Below are 14266 nucleotides of genomic sequence, written 5' to 3'. Positions count from 1 at the left end.
GAAGTCACACAGACTCTTCGAATGACTCCCGAGCGACAGAACAAACATACCTTTCAACGGAAAACCATATCCGGAGACTAGTATGATAGAACATCGGTAAACCAAATTAGCCATGCATTGCCCCGAAAACTATAGTGGATAGATGCAATTGGGCAAATCAGACTCTCAAATCCCTTTTAGTTTCCCGAATGACCTTCGAATAGCAGAAAAGACCGTTTTCAACGAAAATTCATAATCGGATGTCCCTTTTGCGAAAACTTGACGCCGGATGGTTGGCCAACCCAATGCCACTTATCCCAAGGCTCAATTTGAAACCCTTATATGGAATTGCACAATTCATCTAGACTCTCAGAACAATGCTTTTAGGGTCTCAAATGCACTTTTTCCATCCTTCGGGGTCTACTCTTAACGAACAGAGATCGCAGTGATCTCCGGATCATCCAAGAAACTCAAAAAGCATTCTGAGAAATCCGGCTTCGGACTCCTAAGACGTCTCCAGCTTCACATTGGTAATACCGGCTTATTAGTCAAGTATTTGGTCGGATTGACAATGCACGTCAAAATAACCAACGCGGAATGCAAACACGAGATGTGTATTAAAAAATGGCTAACTTTGCTCTGAGCGCCTGAAATGAGCAAAACTAGCTTTCGAGCCCAAAAACCACATGAGCATTCTCTTAGGCAAAATGGACAATTTTGGGCTCATTTGAACCGTTTTTGCGCACGCATTGACAATTCAACGTTCGTTTGAGCCACGAACCTCGAACACACGATCAATCGAAACTCAAACTTCATCCCAAACTTCCCTCAAGACCCGTGGGGCCCACGGATCAGCCCTAGATGCCACATTCTTGCCCAAACCGCCCTCTCCTTTTGGCTTCTTCCTCCAAGGCAACTTGCATTTGTCTTCCACTTTAAAATATCTAAGTGTTTGAAGACAACACTTCATCTTCATCAATGCACCCATCCCTTCTTCATTAATGTATTTTTAAGAAATCTTCATCCCCATCCTCATTAGCAAATTCGGATCCCCCTAATCCTTGCTCTTAATTGCACTTAAGCTTTGCCTATATATTGTTCAAATGTCATTAACTTAATATACATCTTTCATGCCATCTCTCTAGCATTTCTCACTCTTAAAAAGCTCTCAAAACCCTCAAGCAAACCGCAACAATCCAGCAAGCAAGAACTCAGCAAAAACCCCTCAAGACTTAGGTCGGAATCATGGTGATCACCATCCCGGCTTAAATCCAAATTTCACCAAACTTCATATCCCACATGTTTTCGACCCCCTCAGTTCATTTTCGAAGTTAGATTTTAAGTTTGAAGCCCCTAAGCCATAGAACTAGCCTACCACAAAACCGAATTGTTTTTTAGTCCTTCTCGGGTCAAAAATGCCAACCCGGGTTTCAAGGCCTTCCGGGTCGGCTTGAGCTGCCAAAACCCATCAACCACCTCCCTACATGACCTAAAGGTGTCTAGGAGTCGAGAGATCCCGGAAAAACCAGCTGGTTTTGACCCAACACGAAAAAACAGCCCGACTGCCCAGTCGGGTCGGATTTTCTGACTGTCTTTGTATTTTCCTTGAAGATCGGGTTGACCCGAGACTATTTTCCTAGAACGACCACTACGGTCACCTCCGAGGGTCTCTTAGGAGTCGGGAGCCACCGACCTTGTAGCAAAATTCCATCGAGAGCCACCGTGGTGACGTTCGACCCGAAAACTGCCCAGTCAGGTCTGTTCCTAGACGTGCTCTGTTTTTCGTGATCTTTACAGGGCTATACAGGTCAACCCGATAACTCTGGAACCAAACGACCACCACAGCCACCTCCGGAGGTCTCTTAGGAGTCGGGAGCCACCGACCTTGCAATAAAATACCACCGGGAGCCTCCGGGAGAGCCGTTTCTTTCCGGACTACCAGTCGGGTCTGTTTTGACCCAGTCCGGTCTGTTTCTGTTTTGCTAACCCGACTTTACTCTCAATTCTGAAAAATCTACGGGTGCTCTCCTCCCGAAACCACCGCAGAGACGTTAAGCATCATCTTGGCTTTCCAAAACATCCGAGCACTTTCCGAGAAGCCACCCGAGTCGCCCGAACCGACTTGTTTTCTCCCGGGTGCCACTCGGGTCTGCCAGCGCCTGGTTAGGTCTGTCCAGCTCCATTCAAGTCTGTTCAATAAAACCAGCCCAAATCCGACCTCAACCTGACTCCTATTCACCAGACCTGACTTTTAGTGGTCTCATCCTGCATCCCGAGACTAGGTATAACCATTTCTAACTTAGAGGAGTTAGGACTTTTACATTTTATTTGTGTTTTGTGGGGTTATAAGCCGGTCTTAGACCGGTTTGCATGCAAAGTTCCTACTTTTATCCGTTTTTACGTTATATCATGCATATTTATCATCGTGTGACGTGCTAGCATGTCAGAAAATGTTTAAATCGAAGTCGGGAAAACCGTTTTAAACCCGAACGACCAAGGAAGCTCATGGGTTCCTTTTGAGGAATGGTAACAGTGAGTCTTTTATTGGTTATTCGGGTTATAACCGGTTTCCTTGCCCCGATTTAAGTCACTTCCCGAGTTTTATGTTTTCCCGCATCCATGAAGTCGGTATCGTTTTATCGATTCCATAAATAACATGTTTGTGCATGTTTGAATGTTTAAATGTGTTTTCCAAATCATGGCGATACCGACTTTATTAAATACGTGTCATTTATCGTGTTTAACGCTTGAGCATGCAAGAAATTGTCGAAATCGGGTTACAAAAACCGTTTGAAACCTGAAACGGGTCAAGGGAGCTCACGGCTATCCTCAAGAGGAAAGAGCCAAGAGTTCTTTGACCTTATTCAGGTCAAGAACGGTCTCTTTACCTTGATGAAATTCATTTCTTGGATTTTGTGCAATTTGCAATTTCAATATCATTGCAAATACCGTGTTAAAATTCATTTTAAAATGTCGTTTTCCAAACAAAATGCATGGATTCGCGTATCGATGACTTTTTCGGGGCCATTTGGGTTCCAAGGGTATTTTGGTTATTTTGACAAAATTATCCTTGACCTTCCTAGACTCGTCTTGGTTGTCGTGTCATGAATTGTTTTAATTAAATTCCGCTTTTTGGATACTCACACCCCATTCAGTGAATCAATTCATGATCAGTCTGATTGTTTGTAACCCGCACATTTACTGCATTCGGCAATAATTTACGAGTCATAAATTCACAAATGTGTTAATCGGGATGTTCACACGATTAAATCCACTCGGCACTGATAAGTTTGCATGAATTGGCAATTAACTGATAACTTACATTGATGAGTTGTTAAATGACGTTAATGTCCTTTTCAAAACTTGTCTATTTCAAAACCTGAAATGCGCAGTCCGATATAGCATGAACGTTTAGAAAGGACTTGTGCGTCTCAACTTTAGTTTTTACCTGATTTCAGGTAACTCGGGTCAGGATACAAAAAATCTTTCTAGATCACTTCCGGTTAGATCGACCGGTTCTTTGGCTTTTTCGGGGTTCTTGCATAATCCTGGACGATCTAGGGAACTGATCGACACCGACTATAGGCCGAGGTGGCCAGCATTGCGATGTTTCCCTTTTCTGAAAATAGTTTTCAAGTAAAGGGCAAAATCATCTTTTCGCAAGTTAGCGACACTCCTAGGGTTAGCTTGACAGAAACACTACGGTATTAGGATAAGAACGGGCTACCTACTCAGGTCCTACAAAGCCTTTTCTTATCCAGTCGATGAGTTTCTGTCATCCTATCGTATACTCGAGTAACTAGAACGGTTATCTATGTCACAAAACATGCAAAATGCTGATTAACCTTTCACTCGACCTAACCAAACACTAGATAATGGTTAGGTGGAACTCTAAGTTTTAAATTTAGAGTCAAAATACAAGTTTTGGCGAATTCAATGGAATTTCAGTGTCACAATACATAACAACTTTAAAAGTAATCCACACACAAAGGACTTGACTACAAATACCATGTCTGTCAGGTCCTTCAAACAAAGCCGAATGCAAAAATGTTTTGCACGCGTTTGCTTGCTTAGCATAGGGCATTTGCTTGCAAAAACACCAATGGGTTAATAATTTATTAATCCATGTACACTCAACAATAACAAACACATTGTCTGCAATCTGCATGCCGTTTGTTATTTTTCTGCTCTTGTTTGTCCATGCGAGTCGAGCCCGACCCATAGGACACACTGCACTTAGGGTTCAACGCCTTAACCATCAGTCACGAGGTCCAACACCCCATTTACTGAGAGTGCATTTGAATTTCAGTTTTCGATTTTTCCCTGAACTAACGGCGAGTCGGAGCGGAATAACAACCGAACACTAACTTACTAGGATTCAATCATTTGTAATTTATATTTATTGTTTTTTAGAGCATTGTAAGAATTTTACTTTGTACATTCATTCTGTAAGAATCTCAGTCAATGAGCGAACGGTCCGAGAGTAGAACTAATCGAATCAGTCCAATGCATGCCCTAACAAGAGTAATCCCAAGATCTCGTGGTTCTGATTCATGCAGGAATTCAACCATTATGGTTTGATAAACTATAATGTAAGATAGTGAACCGATTCCTCGACATATGGGTTTACTTCTTTCTCAGCTACTCAACCGACATCGTTTAGTTCAATAAATTTTCGGTGTCAAAACGTGTAAGCCGAGTGCAACTTAATTCATGCGGTAAATGAAATAAAACTAAAAGCCTAGCAAGCTAGAGTACCGAAAGGGTGTACAAGATATAAGCCCATACATAACATGAACCCCGAACTCGGATTTTCTGGTTCCGCACAGACCAATGCCTAAGCACAACTAGGTGTATCACTACCCCTAGACCCGGGTAACTTACAGGCCCTCGACTTTCAGGTCGTAAAATGGTAAGTGGCGACTCCTTCTCATGGGTGTCCGTCACGCATTCTCGGGAAGGTGGATACTCCCAAGCCGCGTGATCCAAAAGCGCGCATGCGGGCCTTGACGAGAGCACATTCGGGTCCATACTGTTCATATGCACATCCATATACGTGCATATATGTACATATCTTCATCTTAAGCTCCTCATTGTTGGGCTTGAAAATTGAGCCAAATTCCATGAAAGTCTTAGGCCTTCTTCTATTATTTGGACCTTAATTCGATCTAGCCCACGCCATGATGATGTTTGTGGCTGTCTGTTCAAATCCGAATCAACATATCCCAAAAGCTTGGGAAAATTATCGCAATCACCCAACACACGTCATGATTCGGCAATCTTCACGAAATTACGGAAAATAGGGGTAAACAAATGGACGAAATCAAGAGCAAAATATTCATAGAAATACTCAAAAACCAACTAGAAACAATTCAAAAAATATCTAGACCTACTAGATCCGAATTAACACTAAAACTAACCTAAGAAACGACTAATTCGAAGTCCTAACTTGCAAATATAGCTCAAAATGTGGTCATTTAACTCGGTTTTGACCGAGTTATCATTATACTGTCTCCTTGCATATTCAAGCCCCGTCACCATATGTAAAGACGATGTAAAATCATGTTCATACACCTGATCACGAGCTCAATCTACGGGAAATTGGTGAATTAACACATTTATTATCCAGTCTAAAAAGATTTTGATTGCTACCGGCCACGAATAGACATCAACATAACTATAGTTAGCGGAATTGGTTGGGAAGAATGTGATAGCATTAATACGTTTACTAACTAATTGGGTTCCCTCTCACATTGATTCCAATCTTTTCCACCTTTTTGATCTGTTATCCCAAAATAATTTTTACACAGGTGAAGTAACAGAAATTTCTCTTTTGTTTCATGTAAAGGGTGTCTTTGTATAAAGAGGAGACAACCTCCAACCTTGTACTTCAAAAAAATCTATTGGAGGAAGCAACACAAACAAAGATGGGTTCTTCTTCTGCTCTGCTCTATCTCTTCTATCTTATCCTGCTGCTGAAGACAGTCATTTCTCTGGCAGACAGCCCTGCAGGTCTCAGTCCTTACATATGTTATCTTCATGTTGTACTGTGTTCCTTCCCTCATGAATGTTGGAAACACACTCTCTCCGAGTGTTTTCTCCCTCCATGTTTCGATTCTGATAGATGCTCAATATGTGCCTGCTCCCGTAGCCCAGTCTGTCAAAATGGCAGGAACTTGTGCATCTATGTAGAACTGAATTGGACTTCCATTTAACTGTACTGCAGGAAGAGTCCTAAGGCTGGACTTGCATCATGTTCGGGGACCCGGCTCTTCTCTTATTAATGATTCCTCTACAGCACTTTCGGTTCTTCTTGCTCACGATCAGAGTCGCGTTGAGTCACTGATCCAGAGAATCAACAGGAGTGCATCAAGATCGTCTGCTGGGACGAAAAATAGGTCAGTGTCGGTGAGTATCCTTGGCCCAGAATCAGTAACAGTTCCCGTCAACCCGGGCCAGTCCATCGGGTCGGGCAATTATTTCATCAAGCTTGGCCTCGGCACGCCCCCTAAGTTCTACTCCATGATCATGGACACAGGGAGTTCCCTCTCATGGCTCCAATGCGAGCCCTGCACTATTTCCTGCCACCCCCAAGCTGACCCAGTGTTTGATCCTTCTGCCTCTAAGACATATAAAACATCCCCATGCTCCTCCTCGGAGTGTTCTCTGCTCAAGGCGGCGACCCTGAACAGCCCGTCCTGCTCCAGGTCAGGCTCATGCATTTACGTAGCGAGCTATGGGGACAATTCCATCTCAGTCGGGTTCCTGGCACGGGATGTCCTGACCCTGGGCCCAGCTGGGGCAAGCCCGAGCTTTGTGTTCGGGTGTGGCCAGGACAATGAGGGGTTGTTTGGGCGAGCTGCAGGGATCATCGGGTTCGCTCGACAATCTCTCTCCATGCTTGGCCAGCTTTCACAAAAATTCGGTAATGCATTCTCATACTGTCTTCCAGCTTCCACAGGCGGAGGGAAGGGCTTCCTGTCGATTGGGATAGGTTCATCTGGGAAAGTGCCCTATAAGTTCACTCCAATGCTGACTGACTCACAGGTACGGAGTTTGTACTTTCTGAGCTTAGCGCTTATCAAAGTTGGGGGCAGGCCGTTACCAGTGCGAGCTGCAGAGTACAAAGTTCGGACGATAATCGACTCAGGAACAGTCATCACTCGATTGCCCGGTCCCATCTACTCCGCTTTGAGCCAAGCCTTCAAGAGTATCATGTCCCGGAAATTTGCCTCTGCCCCGAGCTATTCCATACTGGACACATGCTTCAAGGGCAGTCTCAAGAGTGGATCAGTGCCTCCAATACAGCTGGCTTTCGTGGGTGGGGCAGAGCTCGTGCTGAATCCTGAAAACGTCCTCATAGACACTGAGGAGGGGACCACTTGCCTTGCATTTGCAGGGAGCTCGGGAGATGGAGGAATTGCAATTATAGGCAATAGGCAACAACAGACATTTGAGGTTCTCTATGATGTCTCGAGCTCAAGGATCGGGTTTGCTCCAGGTCGCTGCCATTGATCGATTGCATCAGCATATTTATTTGAGTGGATTGAGTTTGTGTGAGAATTTGCAAGACATTATCATGAATATCGTCAGTAGTCAAGAGTCACAAGGATGTTGTCAGACAGTTTGATGCGCATCTGTTTGTTTTCCTTAAAATGTAAACTACAGAAATATTGATTCAGCTGTAAATGTAACTGAAAGAACTCCTGTACCTAAATACTGGATTTTCTTATTCTGTGAGGTGTCGAGGGTACACCCCGTTATAACATATTGCTTATCTAGAGTTCCCCGAGATGAGACGGCCTTCTAAACTTGCCGTTGGTAAGTGCATATGACTTGAAATATCCCATCTCTTACTTTCTACACCAGTTTTCACATGAAAATTAAGACTTGTTTGGTTTGATGAAATGATTTTAGAATCATGATTTTGATTTTAGCTCTACCCATTACACAACAAAAACACACGTTTCCCAAGTCAAATTTATAATACCATCTCATTTGTCTTTTTCCACAATCAAAATCAAAATCAAAATTAAAGTTACTTTAACTCTGAAACCAAACGCCCCCTTAAAGATTGAACAAATAATAATGATCATCTCATTGCCCAAGAGATCTATGACAAAAACACCCACTTCCTGTGTATATACAAAAAACCGTTCCATCGTTCAAATCATGCTTAAGTTCCGGCAGCCTGAATCAGCAAATATCTTATCCTCCAATGATGATACGGATCTCGATTTTCAGCCCAGCCATTTGCTCTAGTTCGGTTCAGAAAGGATCTCTTCTAACTTGTGCTCAAAGTCTTCATCATCTTCTCGTTCAGGAGGCGGCTGTAGCAGATGTCCCTCCTCGGAAGAATGCTGGAGGCTGAGCCCTGTCTGTTGATAAAAAGCCTTCCTCTCGGTATTCCACTCATCAGCAATGCCCTCTACTACATCCCCGATTGATTTCTTGTCTTCTATTATATGTTCGATGTTTTGAACATCCACCTCAGTTCTAGCCTCTTGAACACGAATACATATGAGAGTTTAGTAAAGTTAAAACAATTAATTTTACCAAATCAAGTATAGGTCTGAACCTATGAAGGAAAAAAATTTCGAAAGTACACATCTCTTATGAAGAAATAGCCCGGAAAGAAAGCTAGTTATGTTTCCCCTGAAATCTGAGAGTTGAGAGAAGTACCTTGAATGGCTAGTTTCTTGGCTTCAGCATATTCTGATGACATTTTCTTGATAATATCCATGTCAATTTCTACACCCTAGCATGACCATGAGACACGATCAAGATCCCGATTTGCTATTATATTGAAGGGACTGCTCAAATCACTTTGTTGAGCATTCACAGCATTTTAGAAAAGAGATTCAGCAAGCACAAAAGCACATAAATCGATGTCAGGAATCATATTACTCTCTTACACTACATTGGGAGTTAACTCTTACCAAGTCCATGTGGAGAAAGTGCTCGATCCGGGTATTAGCAAACAACCTGTCAAACTCATCAGAAGAAGGTGTAGCCATGGTGAGAAAATACAAGTAACAGACTCATAGAAAGGCAAAGCTATATTAAAAGGGAAAAACCGAGTCACAACAGCACACATACTTCTTGTAAGCAAGTTCAACACGTGCATTCTGCAGTTCCATTAACTGGTTCACCCTTTCTAAGACAGAGGCTTCATTCACGTCCAATGCCCCAAACAGAAACATGTTTCTTTCCAGCATCCTCTTAACCAGAGGCGGCACGACCGTTATTCCCCTTTCCTTCGAAGCAACAATAAGGTCCTTGATATTTTTGAGCTCTCCTGTCAAGTTGGTAGTTTATAAGCTGAGGAGTTAATAAAAAATTGGTAGCTGGAAAAAATAAAGAACACTTTGCCAAAAAGCCATAACTGCACACCAGGAAACAGGCATAAAACAAAGAATAAGATTTACAATAGGCAACAGGCTGTGACCAATTTGATCACTTGAGTTACTTATCCAAAAAGAAAAAAAATTTGATCACTCAATAAAGAACACTTTGCCTAAGAAGCCATAACTTCACACCAGGAAACGGGTATAAAACAAAGAACAAGACCATTAAAACAAAAGGCACCAGGCTGTGACCAATTTGATCACTTGAGTTACTTATCCAAAAAGGAATAATTTGATCACTTATGTTACTAGAGCGTAAGAATCAGTGATTATGACAAGCTTAATGCTTATGCTTTGGATAGTAATAGTACATTGCCTACAGAACAGTAGGATGCATATCAACAATGGAGAAAACCCCAAGATTGATTTCTGCAGCTTGTCAGCATTAAGGAAAAGCCCCAAAAAATATCTACTCGACAAACCAAATTCTATAATCAGAACGATCATAGTCAGTGGCTAAAACTAGCAGTGAAAAACATACAATATACACATATGTGTGTGTGTGTAATACCAGGCCAAAGCTGCATTCAAACAGTGGTTTAAACTTAGGCTTCTTCAAATGTAAATTTTATGATGCCAAGAACATGGAAGTTGATAGGAGAGCAGGGAAGCCAGGTGACCACGACTAGAATCCCAGGGCTACATATCATTCAAACTATAGACTTAAAGGTAACGGGATATAATATATACTCGCCATATTGTATGCCAGTTGACAATGCGTAGATTGAACTCTACAAAAGAGAATTCACCCCCATGACGAAAGAAAGACTGTGCGCGATATCCATCAACCAAATTAAAAAAAAAAAAAAAGGATAGAAAGTTGTGTACGATCTTTACTTAGAGAGAGATAGATTCTGAAAGGAGGCTTAAAAGGTTGAGTCTCATGGAGACAGTAAAGGCAATAGAGTCCACCAAGCCTGCGGGACAAAGAACCTGAGCCGACCATATGACCTGCACGACAAATACGACATCAGAGAAACTGGCAACTGGAAACCTGAAGTCGAATGCATTGCCCATAATCACCTTGAAGTTTCATATATTGAAGTTGGAGGGAGGAGTAAGGGCCATTACCCACCAAGAGAGTGAGCAAACAAGGACTGCATGAAGAAGGCCAAGTTGGAGGAAGAATAAGGGCTGGGAGTGGGAGCAGCCTCATAGATGTAGGTGAACTTTCTAGACGCCCACACCCTCTTCATCTCGGCAAACGAGGTCGATTCTCCCTGCACCGCATTAACCGAGAATTCCGATCAAATTCGAGGAAAGAGGACCAATGTACAAGCAATCAAGCAAGGAAGCAAATTGGGAAAGGGGAGGAACCCTGAAGCCGACCTGGGAGAACTCATCGATGAGCTCGTCAATGTCCTTCTCGAATGGTGAAAGATCCATTGCGGTCGGACTAAAATATAGAAACTTATCAGCAAAGCAGTTGTCTTCCGCAGCAAACCAATTCAAATCACTGATTACGACAGTAATTAACCAATCAATCAATCAATCAATCTGTAGATAACAAGACCCACAAAGAACGAACGGAATGGTCACCTCTTTGATTTCGACCCGGCAACAGCTGCAGGGACGGAGGAGGTGCGGTCTCTGATCAAAGACCGCTGCGCTGAGACCGAGTGAGAGAGGAGAGAGAAGAAGCGAAAAGCAGTTGGGGTTTTCTTATCAGGGCTGTGATCGGCAACCCATGAATATGATAGGGGAACGCCGAAGTAGATGGGAGGGAGCTCTGCTCTGCTCTGAAAGGACAACCGGGCGAGCTCTGCTCTGGAGGGTTCGAGGGAGCTCTGCCGCCGCTTGATCGGGTCGAGAGAGCTCTGATCTGCAGCACTGTGAGGAGTAGGAGGAGTAGGAGGAGGGGATCTCTGCCGACTGCCGGGTCGGGCGGGAGAGACGCTCGGTGGAGCTCAGCCGGCGTTGTGTGCTACTGTTACTTTACTACTTTCGAATTTACCCTTTATATCCTTTTACTAATTTATGGAATAATAATTCCATAAAATGTCCTAGTATATAATCCCACTTGAAATTTTGTCCCAGCATTTTAATTGCTTCAAAAAGAGCCCGTGGTTTTTTAATTAATTAATTTTTTTTATAACAAGGAGCTCATTCTCCCCAAACACACGAGCACTCCACAAGCCCATTAATCCAAGTAAGTTCATTTACAAATACATGTGGAGGTGGGGGCTACGCACGCAAGGGAGATACGACCTTTTGAACTACTCACAAAATATACAAACGTCCTAACTGCTTGTACTTACTCTTAGGGGTTGCCCGTGGTTTATCATTAGGATTAATAAACAAGAAAATTTCAAAATTTTCACATTTTAACGATTTTAGCACGAATTCTTTTCTTTTGCACAAAAATCACAAATTATCAATTGGATAATAATGTTAGTACAGTGTCAATATCTCCATTAATTTTTACCGAAATTGTTATGTATACTTAATGGTGCCACGTGACTCAAGGTGATTGGCAAATGTGGGTCCCAAAAGTTTTTCAAATAAAAATTATTCTAAAAGATTTTAAAAACAAAAAAAAATGGAAAAAGAAAACCTAAGGAGAAGGGGGTTGTCGCCGTCATCGAGGCTCCCACTGGCTGGAATAGAAGAGCTCTTCGACGGCCATCGACGTTGCCGACGAGTCCAATTAAGGGGGTGGTGGCCGGCGACAAGGCCTCTCCCTTTAGCCACCTCTCCCCTTCCTCCCATGTTTTTTATTTTATATTTTCAATTTTTCAAAATATTTTTTATTTAACATATATTTGGGACTCACTCGGTCAATCACCACGAGTCATGTGGCACCCTCTAGTATATGTCAATAATTCCAATAAAATTTAAGTATATATTAATGTCGTGCTAATATTATTATCAAATAGATAATTTGTGATTTTTTGTACAAAGAAAAAAATCCGTGCTAAAATCGTTAAAATATGAAAAGTTTAAGGTTTTTTTTTATTGACCCTTATTTTTTTTTCCCTTTCAGATGGTAGTTGTGGCGGAATTTTTGCTAATATGGGATTGTGTTAATTGTGCCGTCGAATCTGTACCATTCTTCTCAGCATTTGAACAATACACTATCGTATCAATTTTAGAATATTGTGAAACGTTTGCCATCTTTAAGAATATCGGATTGTAAAACAGCATTGCCTAGCTACATAAAACAAATAGATAAATTCTTTAATAAATTACTGACCACTCATCTATATATTAAGTAATTTGGACTATGCTCACGAGAGTCTGTCGTTTGTTCAAGGAGGAGAAACCACGTGAGCATTATCGTGCAAGAAGAAGCTAGAAAGTTCCCATTAATTCTTTTTTCAATTCTAGAAAGTTTCTGAAGATTATATGAAAGATATTGATAATATTTCAATAAAATTGATGCTTGTCTACGCATGCCGGACTAAGATTACTATCTTTAATACCACTCATATATGTGGAGGGGCGAGAGAAGGCCCTACACTTTGATATAGTGAACTCTACGTAAGTTGGATTAAAAAGTTAAATTTGAAAGCTGGCAAATTTTAACTTTAAAGTCATATCAATAATATATACATACTATGTTAAAACATTCCATAATATTGAAAAGAGGGGAATTTAGAATTAAGAACATCGTAACATGACAACAAAGAAGAATTTAGAACTATACAAAAAATTAAAAAAAAAATAAAAAAAAATGACAACGGTATTGGTGATTCAGGGAAAGCTCCATGTATATTGAAGCCGAAATCCTAGATAATTTTTGAAGTTCGTATCCTGCACAAAGCCTTCTCTTTGAAGTTGGGGATCATCAAAATAACTATCTATATATTTATTTATTTAATCAAATGTGAGCTGAATTGCTTGTGCTTGGAAAAAAAAAATTCCTTACCTTGACGAATGAAAGAGTAAATAGGCAATTTCGTTATTGATTTTTACAAGTTATATCAATTTCGTCCCTGACTTTTTGATTACATCAATTTGGTCTGCGACTTTTACACTGTTACATTAATTTAGTCCCTGACTTTTTGGTTACATTAATTTGACTCTCGACTTTTGCACTGTTATATCAATTTAGTCCCTGACTTTTCGCAGTTACATCAGTTAGTGTTACAGTTGCATCAATTTGAAACTTGTGTGGTGTGGTTGCATCGATCTGGTCCCAATGCGACATCAATTTGATCATGCCGTTAAGTATGAATGCCGACGCTGTTAAATGATGGAAATTGTTACATCAATTTATTCCTCGTGCTACATCAAATTCGTCCCTCCCTCCCTCCCTCTTTCATTTCACAATCTCTTCTGTTGAGCTTGCTTTGCAGCTTTAATTGAAGCAGCACCAGCAGATTTATTGCCCTCTGCTGTAAAAGATATTTAGGAATATGTAAGTATTATGTTCTCGTATTTCAACTTCGCCAAAAAAGCAAATATTATTAGTTTCCAGAAAAAAAATTTACTCATGGCTCGCTCCATTGTTTTTCCTAATTTTCCATCTTAGCTTAAAAGGAAAATGAAAACAACGGCTAATTGAATCAAACGCTATTCTCCAGTAACTAAGATAATAAAACCATCGATTAAGTTAAAGTATGAAGTGCTTTCATCTGAATGATTGCAGATGAATTGCAGATTAAGTTCGTCGCAGCTGAATGATTGCCCGAAAAAGGGTACATGAAAATCGGGTCCAATTACTTCAAATCGAACAGAATCATACAGGTAGCATGTTCCTGTAATCTTCAAAATATAGCCTATAATGTAACCTTTTGCAGCTCGTTGGGACTTCTGCAGAGATCATCTTTCAGATTTCGTCATATTCACCTTCGATCGCAAGGGCAGCTCATTCTTTGCTTCTGCACCGCTGGCTTCACTTTTCTCTGCAGAAACCGTCCTTTAATCGTCACAGATAT

At 41.3% G+C, this 14266-nt stretch overlaps 2 protein-coding genes across 6 annotated transcripts; one reads left to right on the top strand and one right to left on the bottom strand.

Annotated features, from left to right (window-relative positions):
• Positions 1-5830: 5830 nt before the first annotated feature.
• LOC116204864 (aspartyl protease family protein At5g10770-like) lies at positions 5831-7747 on the top strand. The gene is made up of 2 exons (XM_031537207.1): positions 5831-5991; positions 6206-7747. Exons 1-2 carry the CDS (start codon positions 5907-5909, stop codon positions 7492-7494), a joined length of 1374 nt encoding a protein of 457 aa, XP_031393067.1. The 5' UTR covers positions 5831-5906; the 3' UTR covers positions 7495-7747.
• A 198-nt stretch (positions 7748-7945) lies between these two features.
• Positions 7946-11334, bottom strand: LOC116204865. Of its 5 annotated transcripts, none has more exons than XM_031537208.1 (8): positions 10926-11334; positions 10716-10842; positions 10462-10606; positions 10224-10337; positions 9079-9277; positions 8919-8964; positions 8662-8737; positions 7946-8482 (listed from the first exon to the last, which is right to left on the bottom strand). In XM_031537208.1, exons 2-8 carry the CDS (start codon positions 10770-10772, stop codon positions 8238-8240), a joined length of 882 nt encoding a protein of 293 aa, XP_031393068.1. In that variant the 5' UTR covers positions 10773-10842; positions 10926-11334; the 3' UTR covers positions 7946-8237. The 5 variants fall into 5 exon arrangements, with proteins under 5 accessions (XP_031393068.1, XP_031393070.1, XP_031393072.1 ...); XM_031537210.1 differs by having other exon boundaries at positions 8047-8482; positions 10410-10606; positions 10716-10782; XM_031537212.1 differs by having other exon boundaries at positions 8047-8482; positions 10458-10606; positions 10716-10782; positions 10926-11333.
• Between the last annotated feature and the right edge of the window lie 2932 nt (positions 11335-14266).

This window comes from Punica granatum, chromosome 4 (genome assembly GCF_007655135.1).
Source record: "Punica granatum isolate Tunisia-2019 chromosome 4, ASM765513v2, whole genome shotgun sequence".
Taxonomy (NCBI): domain Eukaryota; kingdom Viridiplantae; phylum Streptophyta; class Magnoliopsida; order Myrtales; family Lythraceae; genus Punica; species Punica granatum.
The sequence above is the reverse complement of the archived record's forward strand: the minus strand, read 5'-3'. Positions and strand labels throughout refer to the sequence as shown.